Source organism: Xenopus laevis, chromosome 4S (genome assembly GCF_017654675.1).
Source record: "Xenopus laevis strain J_2021 chromosome 4S, Xenopus_laevis_v10.1, whole genome shotgun sequence".
Lineage (NCBI taxonomy): Eukaryota > Metazoa > Chordata > Amphibia > Anura > Pipidae > Xenopus > Xenopus laevis.
This window is the reverse complement of record NC_054378.1, coordinates 105574088-105594906: the sequence shown is the minus strand read 5'-3', so window position 1 is coordinate 105594906 and position 20819 is coordinate 105574088. Positions and strand designations below refer to the sequence as shown.

The window sequence follows — 20819 nt, the reverse complement described above, 5'->3', positions numbered from 1 at the left end:
TCTATCAGTAATTCTAGTCTCCCATGGTACACTTTGCTTGTGACCGGGCTGTAGTGGGAAAAATGGAATGCCCCCCACCCTAAGTCTACAGAACTAGAAATGTTAGCCACTTGCCCAGACTACTGGCTCACTACTAATTCCTTTTGTCTTGCAGGGTCACTGACCTCCTCTCTGTAGAGACCAATAACTTTTTTTTCTCATATAAATAACCTAATCTTGCTAAATGCATATAAAATGGAAGCATCCAACCTGCAAGTTGTATTGCCCAAAACTAACATCTGATTAGTCCTGCTCTAAAACTTGTTCTTAAATGACCGTTTCCAAGAAGGTTTTCATATTTCAGTCAAAGGTTGACTTAGATATGTTGGAACATTTGTCAGCAATGAAATGAATCGAAGAAACTAAAATAAAATCTTTATAGGAAGATCACATTTGATGGGGAGACAAAGGTTAATGTGAGAGGGCACCTCTTTAAATTAACACAGTAATGATTTGGTCGGATTAGTTGTAGAGATGATTACTTTGGTAAATTAAAAAAAGGATTTAATGCATTCTTGTATATTGCTTTGCCTGACATGCTTACAACAATGGAACACTCTTAGGGTTCAAGCACACAGATTCGGGAATATTTAGTTGCCTGGCGACTAATCGCGTCTTCTGCTTGGCGAAAATCTCCCCAAACTGCCTTCCCCCGTCTGCCACCTGCTATAATGACTAAACGTCAGCGCCAATGCACTCCGAAGTTGCCCAAAGGTGCCACTTCGGGGCAACTTTGGAAATCGAAGCGTCGCGAGTGCATTGGCGCTGACGTTTTGTCATTATAGCAGGCGGCAGGCAGGGAGAAGGCAGTTCGGGGAGATTGTCGCCCTGCAGAAGAGGCGACTAGTCACCAGGAGACTAAATCTCCACCAAATCTACCCGTGTGTTTAAACCCTTAAATTAAGGTACCTGTGTTGCATTACCAATAACAATATTCAATTTCCCAAACTCTTTATCCTCTTTATCCTTTGTTAGCTGCAATGATATTGTTAAACCCAGATATCATATGTTACTTACTCTCTTTGTAGAAATCTTCATGGATTTAATGGGTGCTGGTACCTGAGAAAGTAGAACAGAAGAATAAAAAATAATGAGATGCATACAGGAGAACAAGAAGCTGGTGCTGAGTAGGTGGTCATAGACGTTACAATTACGATCTTTCCTGGAAAAGCTCTTTCCAGGAAATATCATTAGTTTCAATACACACGTGTAGAGCTGAATTGTCAGATATACATGTATAAACAATAGAATTCTACCTGTATCTGACGATTTAGCACTAACAATGACCAATATTCGGGTGGCTTCAAAGGCGCCCAATAAAAATTTTACTGGCCAGCAGGATTGACAAGTCGACCAATAGTCAAGTCTTCTGCCCATATCGGACGGCTTGACTTCCACCATACACACACCGAATATCGTACGAAAATTTCCGTACAATAATGTAGGTGCTTCTATGGCCTCCTTAAAGGGCTTGTAAAGGCAAAAAAATAAAATCCCACTTTTACTTTCTTTAATGAAAAAGAAACCCATCTCCAATATACTTTAATTAAAAAATGTGTACTGTTTTTAGAAGAAACCTGACTGTATGCAGTGAAATTCTCTCTTCATTTACTGCTGTGAATAGGAATTGTCAGACGGTCCCTAACTGCTCTGCAGGGAAACAATCATACTTATAAACAGCAGGGGGAGCCCCTGCCTTACTGCCCAGCCATGCAGAACTCAAGCAGCTTTGTTTGTTTCCCAGTAGAGCAGTCGGCGACTGTGTAGAGATTTGTATTGCATTTTTGCCTTTACATCCCCTTTACTGTTTCCAACTCCAGCTGCAGGGACAAAGATCATGGAACCAGATTGAAACAGATAAACTTGGATTCTATTTGGAGGAATTTTTCTGCAGCCACTGGTTCTGCAGAGTTGGAGAAAGTTCGTATTAAATAATACAAAAACTATAAAAACCACATTAGATTACATGACAACACAAGACCAGTGCAGTCTGCATATTCTGATTATTAATCAGTCTTGCTGTATCGGCTTCTGGCAGATATTATTTGACTTGTGCTGTTTTGATAATTTATGATGATCCCTAAGCAGCCCAGACACACTGAGCATGTGCATAGTCTTGGTCTTGCAAAGATGTTAAACAAAGATGGTGACCCCCTGTGGCCAACTTTGAAAGCATTAGGCTTGTGGTGCAGTAAGTTCATGTTTATGTTTAACATACAAAATAAAGAATTTCTAGCCTTATTCCATTTTGAAATTTACTTCCCCTTTAAGTCTCTGAGCAACATGGCTGATTCCCGCTTAGTTGCAGTTATATTAATAATTGTGGACCAGTTATTCTTTTCAATGTATGTTGGTATAATGAATGTAAGGTCATCCAAAAACATCTTTATCACATAATAAGAATGGGATGGGATCTGTTATCCAGAAACCCATTATTCAGAAAGCTCAGAATTACGGGAAGTCCATCTTCCATATACTCAATTTTATCCAAATAATTCAGATTTTTAAAAATGTTTTGATTTCCTTTTTCTATGTATTAACAAAACAATACCTTTTACTTGATCTATAACGAACCCTTATTGGAAGCAAAAACCAGCTGATTGGGTTTATTTAATGTATAAAAGATCTTCTAGCAGACAAAATATGAAGATCCAAATTACATAAAGATGCCTTATCTGGAAAAAAAAAGTAGGTCCGGAGCATTCTGGATAACAGGTCCCATACCTGTAGTATAATAATTTTTCATTGCCACATTGAGAAGCAAGAAAACTGCCCCCATAACCTCCTCTCAGCTGGTCCCCAAGAGAATTTGAGGAATACTATTGTCAGGAAATTGTTCTCACCTTGAACACTTCTACTTCTTCTAATATTAGCTCGTCTGTCTCAAGGTCATCTTTTGGAAGAACAATCACTTTCTGTACTGTTCCCTTATCTGAGAAGAAATAACAAATCAGTTCAGAACAGATACATTCTGAAGAACGGGGCATTGGCAAGATGTACAGCATATAACAAAATACAGAGGAAGAAGAGATAATGGTAATAAAAGGCTACCTGACAAAGTGAGCAAAAGTGGACAAAAGTATAGAGGCTTATTTTAGAACAAATATGACCAACATGAATCAGAAATCAGAACGTACCATAAAACATAGACTATACTATTAGAACACCCCAATAAATTGGCTCTAGAGTTGTGGACATTCATACACTATGATTGGCTACAGGTCTGTCCAATACAAAGTTTAGGACACACTGATAAAAACACCCCATAACAGTCGCTGCTCACACTCCGGAAAAAGTATAAAAAAAAGGAATTTATAAGATATAAAATCTCTACTTCTACATATTTACATTGATTTTGTTATGGCATCAAGGAAAAAGCTCTGCAATATTTACATTCAAAGCACTGCATGTGTGGTCTAGACTCATTTATGCCGTAGTACAAAAAAGCTTTTTTGTCCAACTGGAGTGACAATTAAAGGAAGGATTATAATGTTAATTTTACCTGTGCCCAAAAACAACACTTCATAGCGCCCGTCAGATGCATCCACTTGGTCTACTGCAATGGTTGTGAATCGGTAATTGACATTGGTGCGGACTAACAATGGCTGGCGGTGCACTGGATACACAGGATTGTACATGACAGGGTGCGTGCGCATGAAGTTTATCACCTCATCTGGGTAATCCTTGGTGGACTTCATTGAGGGGGTGAAGGTACCACCTGGACACTGTATGGAATTGTAGAATACAAAGGTCAAAATAAATTATCTTGAGTTGCTTTATAAGGAAAATTAGGATGCAACTGATCAGAATGTAACTAGTGAGGATTTCCTTTGTCGCATCAACACTGTGCTCTATTTCATACCTAGTTCAACTTCTCACTATAAGCAGCTCTGAGTAAATAAAACACAACATATAAGTGATTTACAGAGGGCATGGCTGATTAAGGGGGGAAGACAATGGCCATTGTGCCAGGTCCCGATTTTTAAGGAAAGGATATAAGGCATAGATTGCGGCATAGTGTAATATATCAGCACTTCTAAATAAATGATCATGATAAAGGCATTCTTGAGCAATAACATTAGAGTAGAACATCTCTCACCGTGCCAGGTCGTGGGTATGGAATCTTTCCCGTGTAAGGCATCCACTGGTAGCTGGGTCCCTCTTTGTGCGCAAATGGCCCATTAAACACCATACGGATGTCTGACATGGAGTACACACAAACTGCTGACCCTTTAAACACAGATCTGCCAAAAACAAAGGACAAGGTGAGTGTGCAAAGGGCACCACGAGTAACAGAGAGAGCAGGCTGGTAAAATGTGCTACTCACCCCGATGAAGAAAAGACTGCATATATTACTGGATTTTTATTGTCCTGTGTCTGCTGGATAAATACATCCTCTGCAAACAGAAACAATACGTTAATATACAAAAAAACTTAGTACACCTCTACTGAATAGCAGCAGTAACACCATAAAATATTTCACAAGCTTTCATTTGACACATACGTAGCTCATCGAAGTGAGTCTCTATTCCGTCGGCTCCAGGCACTGAGCATATCAGTCGTGCCTTCAGAAAAGTGCTCCATTTATTGACAAGGCAGCAGTGACCTCCATCATCGTTCTGTAGAAGTAATTACAAGAAGTTTATGTACCAGAAGAGCAGAAATTACTGGAGAATCTCCCACACAACACAACTGATATGGATGGTTGACAATGTGCATTAGATGCATTCATAAACCTTGATTTAAGTGTTGTAAAACTATGGCAGGCATAGTAGCCAGTGCTGGTGCCAATTGCTAGATCAGCCACAGGCCTGTGCAACAAATTTGTGCTTTATCTTAGGAATAAAAGTTGCAGGGCCAATGGTTTGACTCACGAGGCAGACACGTCCAATGCGGGAGTAGACCGTGGGACTGTGAGGCGAATCTGTAGACTTTTCACGGAAGAAGAAGTAAAGTTTGTCATCATTTCGATCTGCGCTGTCCGGAATGAGATGCACGTGGACAAATGCCGGGTCTGTGGATATGAACACATCATAGGACTTAAAGGAACAGTAACACCAACAAATTCAAGTATATTCAATTAATCAAATATAATGCACTGTTGCCCTACACTGGTAAAACTGGTGTGTTTGCTTCAGAAACTCTACTACAGTATAGATAAATAAGCTTCTGGGTAGCTGTGTGGAGAGCCATTCAATGCTGAAAAAGGAAAAAAGGATACACAGCAGATAACAGATAAGCCCTGTAGTATACAATGCAATTCTACATATATATCTGTTGTCTACTATTTATCCTGTGCTTGAATGTCTGCCCCCGTGGCTACCCATCAGCTTGTTTATATAAATATAATATATATAATAAATATATAGTAATCTTTTCTGAAACAAACACCCCAGTTTTACTGTTAGTGCTCCTTAAGGAAAGAAAGAATTCTGCCTGGAGTGAACTACTGTATCTTCAAATGACACACTGCTGGGGAGCAACACAAAGGCATTTGCATTCGGTGATTGCAATGGCCACATTCATACTTACCATTGAGCCAGCGTGAGTTGTACTGGTCTGTTCTCATTGCTGCCTGCTTTCCCATTGCTCGGAAAATGGCAGCGTCCGTCCCCATGAAATCTATATATACACCAGAGTACAGCTCTTCATCTATGGATAACAAATGACAAAGGAGCATGTAACACCACAAATAAAAAAAGCTACTTCATTTACTGAAAACAAGGTTATAAGATATGATATATAGGAATGCAGACAGCATTAAGTGTCTAGTGCAGAGCAAGCAATAACCCCTCTAGGGTACTGACAGCATGAAAGTGGAGAGGATCTGAAACTAAAATATCAGAGAAGATATGGAAAGTTCTGGAACAGTTAAAAAAGACTATCTTCAGTTACGGTGACGTGATATACAAGTACAGAATAGAAATTAATACAAGAATCATCATCATCATCATCATTTAATTATATAGTGCTGACAAGAATAGAATATACTTGATATGGTGTAGTCAATTTGGGGTAGCCTCTAGAAACTATTAGTTAAAGTAGCAAGGAGTCATGATAACTAGGGTGTAACACTCTCTTGAGCAAGCCCTGAATGGAGCAAGCAATATTTGCTCACAGCTCTAGGTGGTGTATGGTGTGATGCTCATCTTGGTAGCTCTCAGTCTGACAGCTGACAGCTGCTCCTAATTAATTAGAGAGATTGTAAAACACAGATTGTAACGAAAGCCCTTCAGGATGGGATACCAAAGGGGGGGGGGGGTCATATGGCGGGTCCCTCCCAAGGGGGCGGGAGGATTAGCAGGAGTAAGATTTGGCAGCCCAGTGTCCTAAGTCCTTCTCCGTTCCATTCCACGCCTAGACCTGCAGCTGCTCCTTATACTCTTTTTAACCCCCTTGCAGGATAAGTTTAGACAATTATTGGATCTCAGCACATATTAAGAGGCCCGCCGAAAACCTAAAAGCCTTTAAGACCACTTGATAAAAGTGTATTATATTGACAGTTTCTTGGCATCTGGATATAGCAAAGTACTTTGTATACTTTATTTGAATGTAAGTGATTGTAAGTCAGATTACACTTTGTGAGGCTCCAGCGATCATTAGAGTCTCATTGAGCATCATTAGATGTTGACAAGTTGGATACCATTCATATAGGCATTAGGCCTAATAATAACCAAGTTGAAACCTATACATGGAATGGAAAACTCTTCATCTTCTACCTGCAAATTTACAGAATGAATCTACAGGTCTGTCAATAAAGTTTGCGTTTTGAAACTGAAGTGTATGTCCATGTATACAACTTCCTTAAAAGTTTTTCTGTTTCATTTTTATTTAAGGACCTTTATATCTTATTGGGATAATATATACTAATCCAGAAAACTTGGGGAGAGCATGAAGAACCATTTTAAAGTAAAACTATAGCTCCTAAATTATTACTTAATATTAAGTGGCAGCAGCCCAGATGCCACCCCCTTCCCAAATCCCCCTCCCCGTGCTTAAAATTCAGCATTGGAATGGGTCAAAGAGGCCAGCATCACTAGTGCAATAAGTGCAATAGCGCTCTCTGCACTAGCTGAGCCGAATTCCCTTGTTAAAAGCTGGAAATTTGTCTGTTAAGGATGGTGACACACGCTAAGATTCCAGGGAGATTAGTCGTCCACCAACAAATCTCCTTTTCTTCGTGCGACTAATCTCCCGAAAAACCTTCCAGCCTATAATGTAAATCGCCGGTGGGATGGAGTGATTCGTTTTCCGAAGTTGCCCAAAGTTTCCTCGTGAGGCAACTTCAGGTGACTTTGGAAAACAAAGCACTCCGAGTTCAATCCCCCCAGCGATTTACATTCTAGCGGAAACTTCGGTCGACTTTGAAAAATGAAGTGCTACGAGTGCCACCCCGCCGGCCATTTACATTCTTCTGGAGGAGATTAGTCGCCCGAAGAAGAGGAGATTTGTCGCTGGGCGACTAATCTCCCCGGAATCTTAGCGTGTGACACCACTCTTAAGTTACAAGAGGCTGCTTTTTTGCCGCTCATTGTAACTGGTTGCTCACTGCTGCCTGAGGCAAGGTTCTCACCTTCCATCATAGCAGGAGCGGCCCTGCATGTATGGTTTGTTTGTTTTGTTTGTGTGCACCTTGAATCGTAGGATCCCAGGGGATGGCCCGTACTTCTTAACGTGCCAATTTTCTATTTAGGATTACTCGATGGCACATAATACTAAAAAAAGTATATTATTATGGAAATGGTTTATTCTCATGAAGTAGGGTTTTACATATGAGCTGTTTCGTACAGTATATTTTTATAGAGACCTTTATTGTTCAGGGGTATAGTTTTCTTTTAAATGGCGGATTTGAGACCAAGATAAAGTGAATAGTCAAAAGGTAACAAGAAAAGAGACCCAAAGGTAGGCAATCTTTCAAAAGACATTTGCAATTTCAAAGACATTAATTCTATTATTGTCGATAGGGAAGTATACGGAATAGCAAGAGATCTAGTAAATGTCTAGTTCTCTAACAGTTTGCATTTGACTTACTGATAAGGGCTGATACACTATCTAGCTTGGGGTCATAGGCACACTTTCCCTTTCCAGATTCCACCCGATCTGGCTCCAGATAAAACACATAATCCTAGAAAGTGAAAAAAAAAAGCAGAATTTCATCACACTCCGTGTTGTAGACGTGCTGGTACATAACATAGTTGATCATTTATGAGTAACTCCAGGTGACCTCAAGTTGTGGAAAGAGAATACAGGAATACGAGGCGGTATAAATGAACCTGGGTTACCTTGCACATTATATCTGCATGAAAAAGGACACCTTAGGGAATTCTAAAACGCCTAATGGTCCTAGCATAGTATGGAGACTGGGATATATCTACATACGGTAATGAGATCTGGTGTCAGAATAAAAGGTTTAAAATCTCCTTTTATCCTGACATCAGATCCCATTACAGTATGTAGATATATCCCAGTTTCCATGCTATGCTAGGACCATTAGGAACATTACTCATTTATTTTGGTGATCATCCATAGCGTAGGCCAGTGATCCCCAACCAGTAGCTCGTGAGCAACATGTTGCTCTCCAACCACTTGGATGTTGCTCCCAGTGGCCTCAAAGCAGGAGCTTATTTTTAAATTCCAGGATTGGAAGCAAGTTTTAATTGCATAAAAACTAAGTATAGTGCCAAATAGAGTCTCCTGTAGGCTGCCAGTTCACATAGAGGCTACCAAATAGCCAATAGTAGCCCTTATTTGGCACCCCAAGGGTCTTGTGTTGCTCGCCAACTCTTTTTACATTTGAATGTGGCTCACGGGTAAAAAAGGTTGGGGACCCCTAGCGTAGGCCATCAAAGTAAAACAACAGACATGTCTATGCTGCATTCAGTATAAAGGGATAAATAGATGATGCTCTGGCCTAGAAAGTCATTTTTAATCCCTGCCCTTTAGATCTTACAATCTAGTACCGATGTTTTCAGAAACTTATGGTAAATTTCTTTTGGTGCCCATTTGTGGACAAGGGGGCATCTACAGTACTTGAAGAACAAGATGGGCTGCAGAATTTGCCTTTATGGGGAACAAAATGGTAACATATTTCTGGTGGTGCTCATGTGATAGTTGCCAAGCACATTAAGATGGGATATATGAGCGTACCGGGATGAGTGAAGATGATTAAGCTGCTGGTCTGGGTTACATATTTTTCAGAGAACAAGCAGAAAGATGGGAGTATATGAAGCTGTGGAAGAGGGGACCCTAATCCAACGTTACTTCTTTACTTCTGTAGCTTCATATTTTGGTAAATTGCTTTAGTTTCTGGGCCCTGTCTGGATCACTAATACAACAGGGGTTTAAGCAAACAGTATTGGGAAATGTTAGGGACTGAGAGGAAACAAATGGATGAGAGTTTTCTTCTTTAGCATGGTCAGTCATGGGCAGCATGTGTTTTCATTAGGAAATGCAGTCGGGGACAAGGTAGATTGGCTCTTCTGCAAAAGATATTTTAGTGATTGTCTTTGAAGAGTTAGGGGTCAGTCACATGAATAAAACAGGGTATATTGTGTCACTCCTATGTTGTTTGGTGAGGGAAAGGGTGCTCCTTGGCCCCTGGGAGTGGCCCCACCTTATGGTCAGCAGGCGTTGGGGTGAGCAGGGAATCTGCAGCTCTGCTCCCTCGTCCTCCAGGGAGTAATGTATGATTCAGCGCTGAGGCCTATGGAGAGGAGCATGGCAATAAGAGTTAGACCTAAAGAAGGTCAAGAGGAGGCGGGAAGTTGGACACCTCCAGGGATATGGGTGTGACATATGACATGGATGATGGAGACACAGGGTCACAGATGGAAGCTCTGTCCCTAATACTGGGTGTTAGTTTGGATGCAGATCCGCTTCTAGGAAACATATGTGGCACAACAAGTCATGTAATGAGCGCAGGCATGTGACATACACTTGTTATACAGATACATGCATATAGACACATAGACTAAACTGGTACCAGGAGACAGGATGCACATGCAGAACACAATGCAACAATAACAAATGATTCACACTGACATACAGGTGTGCAATACAGGTATATGCAGAACAAACACAATATAAAAACAATATTTTACAATCAGTGTAAAAAAACATTGTTTATTTCTTTATTTCTCATGGTGCAAAAAGACACAAACACTCTAATTACATTCTAGAGTAGTTTCTCACAGGGCACTTGCAAACCTCTTTCCAAGACTAAAGCTCAATGAACAGGGATGTGCCGGGTCCTTTATATTTAGATTTCTGGCTGAATGCTGAATTTAACTCTGAGCATAATTATCCTAGCACAAGGTTTAAAATCTGGGCTTCTATGTGAGCACAATTAGTCAAGCACAGAAAGGCATGTGTACTCTTTGGGGCAGATTTACCAACACTAGAAAAACTAGAGACGCTTTCTAAATTTTTCTCCAGTCATGCCCGCGTCTACAGTCTAACACTTCTTGGTCAACAGCCGACACATCTGTACTTCTTTCTCAGTGCCATCTAACCACATTCAGTGATTCGGAGTATGTAATCGACTGATCACTGGTTTCCTCAATTCTTACACTATAGCTACTTTTATGTTTTATACCTCATATTCTAGAGTGTGCATTTTATTGGTAGTCATCTGACATGAGATACCTCTATAAATGCCCAAGGAGCTCTCCATCCTATACTAAATGCTACTTTACTGCTGTGGGCAATCTCAGTTTCAACCAAACCCAGACACCATGCTTCATGTCTCACATACCAGACTGTTGTACTTCTTAACTCACATTTAGCACTCTTGAACTGCTTTCCATGTGTACACACAGCATACTTCAGACACAATATTATGAACTGTTTCATATTCCAGTTCCAGTGTTCTTGTATTGCTTCCTCCTGACTCTGTGCTCTCTCTGGCTTGTCCCAAACAGTTGCTTAGAATATAATATGGGCAAATACTGCTTAATATATACCCAGAGTTTTTGCAATGCTTATTAAATGCTTAATAGCTTATCAACAAGTGCTGTATACTAGTTATTATATACCATGCCCATTTAATGTACATTGTTTATGCTCTAAGACTGCTTAACCAAGGTGCAAAACCATTGATAATGAAGATTTCTATAATAATACTTTAATAATAGGCTCCCTTTTGTGTTTGTGTTGCCAGTACCCTAATATTGCTTTTCTGCTGCACAACAAGAAGTATTTACTCTGAGAAACACTGATACAGAGATATACTGTAACCCTTCTGTTACAGTAAATGCCACGGCCTTATCCAAATCAAAGTGTCTAAAAGCGGAAACTGTAGAGCTTTTCTTTACTGAAAGACAATTCTCAACTAAGAGGTGAAGTTACTGACACTTGCCCCACTGAGCAGGCTGAGGTTACTAACTTTCCACTGGTTTTGAGCCAAATACAAAGACAGTACAGCTCATTTATAAACATTGGGCAAATCTGCACCTGGACATTAACTCATGGTAACCAATAAGAGGATTGCTTTCAATGTTCAACCTGACTCTTGATGAAAAAACCTAATCAGTGATTGGTTGCTGTAGGTTAATGCCCAGGTGCAAATTTGCCCAGTGTTTATAAATGAGCCCCTGTAATTTAATTTCCCTAGCTGAGGTTTATTTTGGTGGTACCTGAGCTTTGCGCCCTCTGTTGATGTGGGTACACACAGGATTGTATGCCCCCGTTCCACAAACATATAGATGAGTTCTATTCCATGGCTGGATCAGACGGATAAAATTACCACATTCCCCCTGAGAATGAGAAACAGAGAATAACTGTAGAACTCGCAGTTTATTGAGAAAATCAGCTTAAATGCATGGGTGATACTAGCATAGGATTTCTAATTGCCAACCATTGATAGATGGATAAATAGATGATAGATAGATAGATAGATAGATGATAGATAGATAGATAGATAGATGATAGATAGATAGATAGATAGATAGATAGATAGATAGATAGATAGATAGATAGATAGATAGATAGATGAGAGATAGATGATAGATAGATGATAGATAGATGATAGAAAGATGATAGATAGATGATAGAGAGATAGATAGATAGATGATAGATAGATAGATGATAGATAGATAGATAGATAGATATAGATAGACGGATATTTTTATAGGCAGTGTGACCTGGTTCGACCTGCTTGTTGTGCTTAGCTTGGTGACTCTCATATCCCCTTGTAAACTTTGAGATCTGCAGTCCTGTCATACTCACATTGCTGTCTTTCCCAGATAACACGCATTCTTCTATCCTCTGCTGGGATGCTGGCCAGTGTATCTACAGACAAAGAGGCAGTTAATTGGGTAGGAAACTTTAGAGAAAAAGGCCAGTGCATGTACCCCACTGTGCTTATTCAGACCTAAACAACACTGAAATTTGTGGCACTTTCACACGTATATTTGTTAACGATACAATACATACCCAGTCATGTAACAGCAACAAGTTTCCTTAAAACAATAAACAGAACAAATAAAATAATAAACAGCACAATAATTATTCTACTGAATCACAATACACTGAATTTTAACAATGCCGTGGCCTTATAGAAGTTGCCATTTTGTCTTTCAAAAAAGCAACTCATGTAAATGTGATCTTCAGGAATTCTGGCTTAGCCGAGTATGAAGTCACTCGTTGAGATGTTCAGATTGTACAGTGTAGGATACAAACACTGCCTTGTAATGCCCAAACAATGTGATAATAACAAGCCGTAAATAAATGTAGATGAAAAAGAAAATACCTCGCTGTCCGCACTAACCAAGCTGCTTAGAATAATAAGTAGACCAAAAAAATCATCTGCACAAATTTAGCGGATAAGTTACTTTAGTTCAATGTGGGGCTAACCAATCATGACCACCAACCATGACATATCATCAACATGACATATCATCAACACATAACATAAATTATACAAATTATACAAATTATACAAGAGCATAATGAAGGAACACTGATAATTAAATAATTTGTTGCATGACTGTGAATATCCCATCAGCAAACGCATTTTACATTACTCAAATGTATCTTTTTTGGGTTTTTTTATGGTCAAAAGTAGTTTTTTTGTTTAGCATATGCACTGGTTAAAAGCTGTACAGCTTTCTTCTGCGTCCCGTTGCATATATTTGATGCACAAGAAGAATACATTGTAGTATTTAATACTTACAATGAGAGGTTCGCGGTTGATATCCTGCAGGTCCAAAGATAAAATGAAGTCTTTGCTCCCAACATACATACGATCATGATCTTCATCCTTTAGTAGGATCCGGTAGTCTGTTGTGTTCAGCAGAAAGCTTAGAAAGTGAGCAGTGCCAGAAGCCTTGAGATCTGTAAAATAAATAAGCTGTTAAAACATAGCATGAAGCTTAAGCAAAAAATTAATTACCCAGAAGTATTTTTAAATAGCTTGTCTTGGACAAAAAAGTGTGAACCACATATACATGAAGGTCTTGGAATTGTACAACTGAGCCGTGGTTGAAACAAACCAGTCTACAAACCCAGATGGTGCAGATTTACAGTAGAACCACTATTTAACTTTTTTCATGGGACCAGAATATAATTGTGTAAAACCAGTGAAATCCATTGATGGGACCACAAAAAACAGTGTAACATGCAGCACAAGTTAAATTCAGGTTAAGTAAAATCGATAAAATAAAATCATTAAGTAATAAATGTCAATTATGACTGATATGGACTAGAAGAACAAAGTTATGGAGTTACCTTGTATAGTACAAATGAAAGAAAATGCTTAAAAATTGCATAAGACTCTATTGCATCTTTGGCAAATATCACCTACTGGAATATGGTAATGCCTTAAAGGAGGAGACAATTCCAGTCTTTTTGTTTTTCAAAGTGTTCCTAAAAAATTAAGTTAGCATTCTAATGTTGCTGCCGTGCATATGAAGGAATGTTTCAGCCAATACTGGACCAAACTGCGTTACAGATAAGAGGCGGGAGACTGATGTGCCCTTGACTACAGGTGCATCAGTGGCTTAGAGGTTAATTAAATGATGAAACTAGTGTTTAATCATTCCTAATGTAGGAAGAAGAGGCTAAACAAGCTCTGTATAACCTCCTGAATTACAAACGGCTGGAGCATGTGTCCCACCAAATCTAAGAAAAACAGAGAGACATTGCTAGGACTGGGCATGTGAGCCCCCTCACTGTAATCTCAGCTTACTCCGGTGGATGCCAGACATCCCAAATATCTTCATTAGAAGTGTGAAGGGGTTCTAAGCCCACAACAGCTGTGTTGAATGATGTCATACAGACGTAGGAGGCCTTGATACTCTTTAATTCCCACTCCTTCCCTGCACCACAATCTAACATACAATAAAACATAACTTGAGTTGATAATGATGATACCACACATCACCGTCCTGGAAATGTGCACAGATATGCTCCTACAAGCATTTAGGAAACTCTAAATATTCAACCTATCTGCAGTGGGAAATATCAAAGCAGCCGATGGATCCATAATCAACATCTTGTGGTAAGGCATTTAACCTTGAGTTGACCAAGTGTCCATTATTTGAAGAAATTGGGCTAGTGTGAAAAGTGAAAGACCAGGAATTCACACTTATTAGTGCCATAAAAAGACTGACCCATCTCTGAACCTGTTGTTTTGGATCCCTCAAATGTGGTGCTATCTTTGTACAGAATGCTATGAAAGGCTTCAGTAAGGAGCAGGTTCCATAGCATTGTGAGGAAGGACAGCATGGGAATTAATGTGAGGGATAATAAATTGATCACAGTTCATATAGATTCTACACAAAAAGTGCATGAAACCATTGAGGTGCTTTATCAGTGCTGCATTTACCACATGGCTGAATATTTCTCTGTGCTATACATTTATTAAAACACTTTGGCTCTACGAATATTTGTCGGCAGCCTAACAATGACTCATGGGGCCTCTATCTGTCAGCATACCTCAGAAGTCTTGGCAGTTTGGCTAACAGCTCTAAAGCTACTTGCTGATTTGTATGCTCTGTCATGAATATAAAAACTTAAATTCAACAACTAACTGTGCCAATGCCCTGCTTTAGCTTTCCCTTACCAAACCATAATTATTTATAAAATCCTTGCACTGTCGGCAGTTTTGTAGGAACAATAAATACGGCTAGAATATGTTTAAATGGCTCGGCTGGTGGGAGACCATAGTTTAAATAGGGATTGCCCAACCTTCCGGCGGCCAGCTGTTTAACTGGGACAGAGCTGCAGCTTATCAGTGTCTGGAATGAAGCCACTTGGGCAATAATGATCTACAGCCAGAGGAAAAGTAGCCTTTGTTAACCGGAGGTGTCACTTTGAATTTAGCGTTCCTCGAATAAACCGTAATTATCAAGCCATAACACTTACCATTCATACAGTATATTGTTTTATACAAATCTTTGCTATATTACTTAGTTTGGCTAGGCCTTCCTGCACAAACAGAAATAAAAGAGCACAAGAGTGCCCTCTACTGGCAATCACCACCATCTGATTCTTCTATTATTATTTTATTTATTTATTTAAGAATAGCTTAGCTGAACAAAACAATATGGCAAAACCTATTACCATACAGAAGAGAAAATATATATATATATATATATATATATATATATATATATATAAAATCCGGCACACGTGCAATATATTGATGACCAACCCTCTCTTCAAATCTCTTCAAATCAGTGCAACATTTTAGCACTGGAAGTAATTTAGTATGCATAAGTGCAGAAGATCCTGACTCAGATTTAGCATGTGTTTCTTTTGTATTAGATATAAAAGAGTTTGTTGGTTATTTTTAGACCTCACAAAGATATCATGGACAACACCATAGCCTGACCCAATTAAAACATTGCTATTGAAACAGCAATGAGTGTTACATGCATCTTCAAAGATCATATAGTTTAATATTCAGGCCCAGATTTGTGGAGAGGCCACCAAGGTCCGGGCCTAGGGCGGAAGGATTTTAGGAGGCGGCATGCTGCCCAACCACACCAACATTGGTTCAAAAACACTGGGGTGGTGCAGGAGATACAATAGTTTTTAAATCCTGTGCACCAATCCCCATTTCTCTGGTCCCAATGATGAAAATTTGATTGAATAAAGGGGAGGGGACGGGGCGATGAACGACAGCGGGCCTAGGGGCACCTGCTATGTAAATCCGGCCCTGTTAATATTACTTAACTATAGTAGTTGTCAGGAATGTCACTACAGAGCAAACAGACCCTGCAGCCCAGGAGGTATAGGGGCCCCACGAGGTCCTAATTAATGAGAAATTTCAATATATATTGGTAAAACAGGACAACCTCTGGATATGTGGGGGGCCCCAGAAATTAATTTGCTGTGGGGCCCAGTTACATCTAGTTATGCCACTGGTAATTGTGTTTAATAAACACAACTTTTTAATAAACAATTGTGGTGTTTCATAAACCTGCTTTACAAACAGTTCTTATTATTGCGTTCCTCAACCTAACATTTGAAATTTAGACAATAACTGCACGTTTAGTCTAGTAGATACATAGCAGATTAGGTAAAATGAACAACTGGAGTAACATTTAGAAGAAGCACTGCACAATATATTGGTGCTCTACTGTATAAATACAGGTTATTAATAATAATAATAATAATAATAAAGAAAGGGCACAAATCCATACATAGGAGTGTCAGTCATGTGTCAGTGAATAAATATAATGCAGATAGAGATCACAGAAGATGGATGTTAAAGCACAGGGAATGGGTTAAAGGGCTGTTCTGGCTTCAAAGCAGGTCAAATTCCAAAAGGAGAGAAACAGGCTGAGATGAGGGGGAGAGGTTGAAAGCATTTTTTGGAATAGACGGGGATGTTGTCTTGTCTGTGATCCCATAAAGTACAGAGGGAGATTAAATCATGATTGTCATAGCTCCAAGGGCTATAAAGCATATTCTCATACCAACAATCCAACAGTGCCAGGCTGTGTTCAGTAAAGGGGTATAAGGGGGGAAATATGTTGTTAAGCATTGCAATGTTTGGCAGAACTACGGTGACATAATCTTTCATAATCTATTAGTGGCACCCAGAGGGACAGATGGAAAGATGGTGTAATACTGCAGCTATTCACTCTCTGTGTCTCCCTATGGTGACTGAGATGAGATTCGTCTTCTTTACCATTTTTCTGTTATTTTGCATGGACCTCCCTTTAGGAAAGAACTGACCAGCATCTTGTCCCGTGACTCATTTCTCATTGTAACTTTGCCTTGTACAGAGCAGAACTGAGCGGTCCCTGGGTCAGGGAGGCTAGAATGACAAACCATTCCAAGGGATGTCAAGATGCTCCATCATGTACTTACTCAAAGACAGTTGACACTGGGCTTTGAAGTTCATTCTGGCCTCTGCCTATTCTGCTGTAATTATAGAGCTTAGACTAGGAGCCACTAATTAGGAACCGGAGAGAAGAGTACAGTCATTGACTTCTTGAGGGGTTAGAGGCCATGGATGTTTATGCAAGAATAGACTAACCTTCTGACTGTAATACATATCCCCCAATCAGTACAATGCAGTTTAATACTATAGGATCCTGACACACTTGACTCCCCATTAGAGAAACTCTGCTTACTCACAGATCAGTTCACTAGGATTATATAGAAATGTGGCACTAGCATGAACAAACAGATTTTTGGGGTATGACTCATAATCAAAAAAGTCCATATAATTATATTGTTGGCAAGGAGTTTGTATGCTCTCCCTATGCTTGCATGGGTTTTCTGCTGGAACATAAATCCCACACATACATAAAACATTCAGGTAGGTTAAGTGGATCCTACTAAGAATATTGACCATTGAGTGCATGTGAATGTGATAGGGACCTTAGATTGTAAGCTCCACTGGGGCAGTGATTGAGGGACAATATCTATAAAGAGTTGCAGAATTTGCCAGCACTCTATAAAATAAAGAATAAACTAATGATGCATGGTCTCATGTAATTGCTAGATTTCTTCTGGGTTTTCTAACCTTTCTCTATTGTGTCCCAGATTAAGTCAATTAACTGAAGCAAGAATGGGTCATTATTCCATACTGTAGGAAGAAACACCACTGTTTTATAAGGGATCATGGAGATGATTGTGGTTGCACAATTAAAAAAGCTTGGGGTACTGAATCACAGGTGAAAAGAATATAGTATAGTGCAAGAATATAATTGTTTTGGCGATTCTTTGACCAAAACGTGGACATCTGTGTATTTGCGGAGAACATACCCAAAATACAGTGATTTTCCAGAGGACTGTCTTGGGTTATTGATCCAAATACATGCACCAGGCTGCACTTCACCACTGTAAGAGGATTATTTTAGTAAATTACTGTAGTAATGCTTTACAAAGAAGTTTAAAGGCCAGGGTGGTGGAAAGTGTCTTATAATAAGTGGGTGTGCACCGAGGAGGAGACACTTAAGACTTTACATGAAACAGATCCCCCTACAATTATACTCCTTCAGTATCTTCACTTTGCTAATTGGCATCGCTAATGCAAACTCTGTCAGGTCTGCTCTGTACCAGGATACACTTACTATGTGACCCTTTCCAGATCTGATAACCCAAGGAATTTAATCTATACAAAGCTGCAGTGCCAGCATCTCTCCTCCCAAACACACCCTGGATAATAGAAAGTAGCATTTACTATATACACTGAATAGATACCAATGGGAAACTAGTGAACCATGGAATGGGCCCCCTCCTTGTCAACCCAAATTATACTCCTAATAGAACCCAGAACCAGACCCTTTATCTACCCATATCCCTTAACCCCTGAATGTGTAATCATGCACTGCACCCTTTATAGTGGATGCTTGGCAAACATCTAATGGGAAAGATTAAATTGATTGTATTCATTGGGACCCTTGAAGGTGATCTTGCAAATTAGCCAAAGCAGACCATTTAGTCTGCTAAATGGGGAAAGTATGTTTCCATGTTAGCTTATGACCCAATGCCCAACATGACTGATGTGTTTGAGTATCTGCCCCTGCACAGTAACTCAAAAGCCACTGCAGGAAAACGAAGACCACTAAGGCTTCTAAACTGTCATCCCCAAAGGGTTCTACAGATCATCATTTAAGACCCTTTCAAACCAAGGCCTCTATTCCCTGGCCCATAAGGACCCTGCACAACAGGGCTTTCTCTCCTCAAGGTATTTGCAATGGAGTAAAACAGTGTTGGTGTCACAGTGTAACCACAATCTAACTACAAACAATGTGACTGCAAATTTTTGTGACTATGTATAATCTTGTCCTGGGTTTGGCCTTCAGATTTGACTTATTAAAGATAATGCTTTGGTTCCAACCATGAGTGTTTCAGCTGTAAAGCAGACTAAGAGGTTTTCCTCAGTAGGCAATCTATTAGGGATGGCAAAGAGCTAAACACAGGGTGAGCTCGTTTTGAACATGAAGTACGGGGATCTGGGCAGCCAATAATTGGGGGAAGAAGGCGTAGATATGACTTATTACCAGATATAGTTTGTGGATGGGGTCATCAGTCTAGCTGCACAAGAAACTAGCAATTAAAACATTTCCAAGACACAACACTTCAAATGCTTAGAGTCCAATATATCTCCTCTAATTTCTCTAGTGTTATTGCGTTCTCTAAATGTATGTCTATGTAGTTACACGGAAGTCTGATTTCCAAACAGTTTTCGGAACATGATACCCATAGATACCGTAACCATTTAAATCAGATCATTATGAGTCATGTCCTTATTGGAAGGGATGTGACTACTAGGCCCCGGTTGAGTGTGACAAATCTGACAGCTGCTAGTGTGCATGAAACCAAAGGCATGATACAAAAAACAATACACACCATTACAAGACTCAAGTTCAAGGGGTCACTGAGTGAAATAAATTGTGGGAGCAGCTTATCCAGAATAAAGAAGGAATTTATGAATTTATTATAATAATAGAAGATATTTGCAACAGAGCTTGGAGAAGACCTCATCAAAACTAAAGGGGTAGACTCTCCAGAGCCAGGGCAGAATGGTTGGACTAATGGATTATTTTCTGGGGCAACCCAAGACAAACAAAAACGAGTGTTCAAGTGATGTACACATGGTATACAGCTGGCTTACACTTCCCCTTGATACACAAGGGAAAGCAAATAATGCCAATCAAAATCGTACTCAAACATGCCTGGACTCCCAGCCAAAGCCTTCTTGTTATAAAGGATGCCTATAACAATGATGATAGTGTTTCATTTTGCAGTGTCTAATTGTCGTATATTGATTTCAAATCAAAAAAATAAAAATATAATGTATGGGGATTTTGTGATTAACTATGAATTTTGTAGTTTTTACTTGATGATTAAAACAAATTTACTCCCATATCTCAGATGTATTGGGTGAAACAATAATCACCGGTCAGGTGTAGTCATTCTTCTACTTTTCTCAATAGGGAGAGTGCTAATAATGTGCAAGCCTATGAAATGCATTGTATACATTTCCCTGAATGTCATTAACGACAAACATTGTCCCAGTACAGTTCAAACACATTTCAACTCAAATAAATACCATGGAGATGCCGAATTCATCCCTCTCCTGTGAAATGCTGGATGAGGATTCTGGGATTTGTAGTTTTGTTAATAGCTGTACGTCTTGCTTTAATACAAGTGGCATGGGCAGTGCAAGATCTCTTGAAAGTGTATGAAATACACAGCGCAGGTGTGACTTGGAAGCACAGCACACATTTTTCCCTTTAGCAACACAAGTAGAGCATGGGAAGTGGCAATGCCCCTTAACACACTCATCCGCTAACCAAAGCCAACAGTGTGCACCA

General features: G+C 39.5%; 1 protein-coding gene across 2 annotated transcripts in view; it reads right to left on the bottom strand.

Annotated features, from left to right (window-relative positions):
* The window catches only part of sema3f.S (semaphorin 3F S homeolog), a 77378-nt gene that overhangs the window by 11843 nt on the left and 44716 nt on the right, over positions 1–20819 (bottom strand). Inside the window, exons 3-15 of one of the 2 annotated variants that reach the window (XM_018261304.2) lie at positions 13211–13371; positions 12265–12327; positions 11673–11792; positions 9653–9742; positions 8071–8164; positions 5572–5691; positions 4914–5053; positions 4544–4658; positions 4367–4436; positions 4139–4283; positions 3542–3764; positions 2883–2971; positions 1057–1098 (exon numbers count right to left, since the gene is read on the bottom strand). In XM_018261304.2, coding sequence (XP_018116793.1) covers positions 1057–1098; positions 2883–2971; positions 3542–3764; positions 4139–4283; positions 4367–4436; positions 4544–4658; positions 4914–5053; positions 5572–5691; positions 8071–8164; positions 9653–9742; positions 11673–11792; positions 12265–12327; positions 13211–13371 — 1472 coding nt within the window. The remainder of the gene's footprint in view (positions 1–1056; positions 1099–2882; positions 2972–3541; positions 3765–4138; positions 4284–4366; positions 4437–4543; positions 4659–4913; positions 5054–5571; positions 5692–8070; positions 8165–9652; positions 9743–11672; positions 11793–12264; positions 12328–13210; positions 13372–20819) is intronic. The other variant, XM_018261305.2, reaches the window with a different exon arrangement.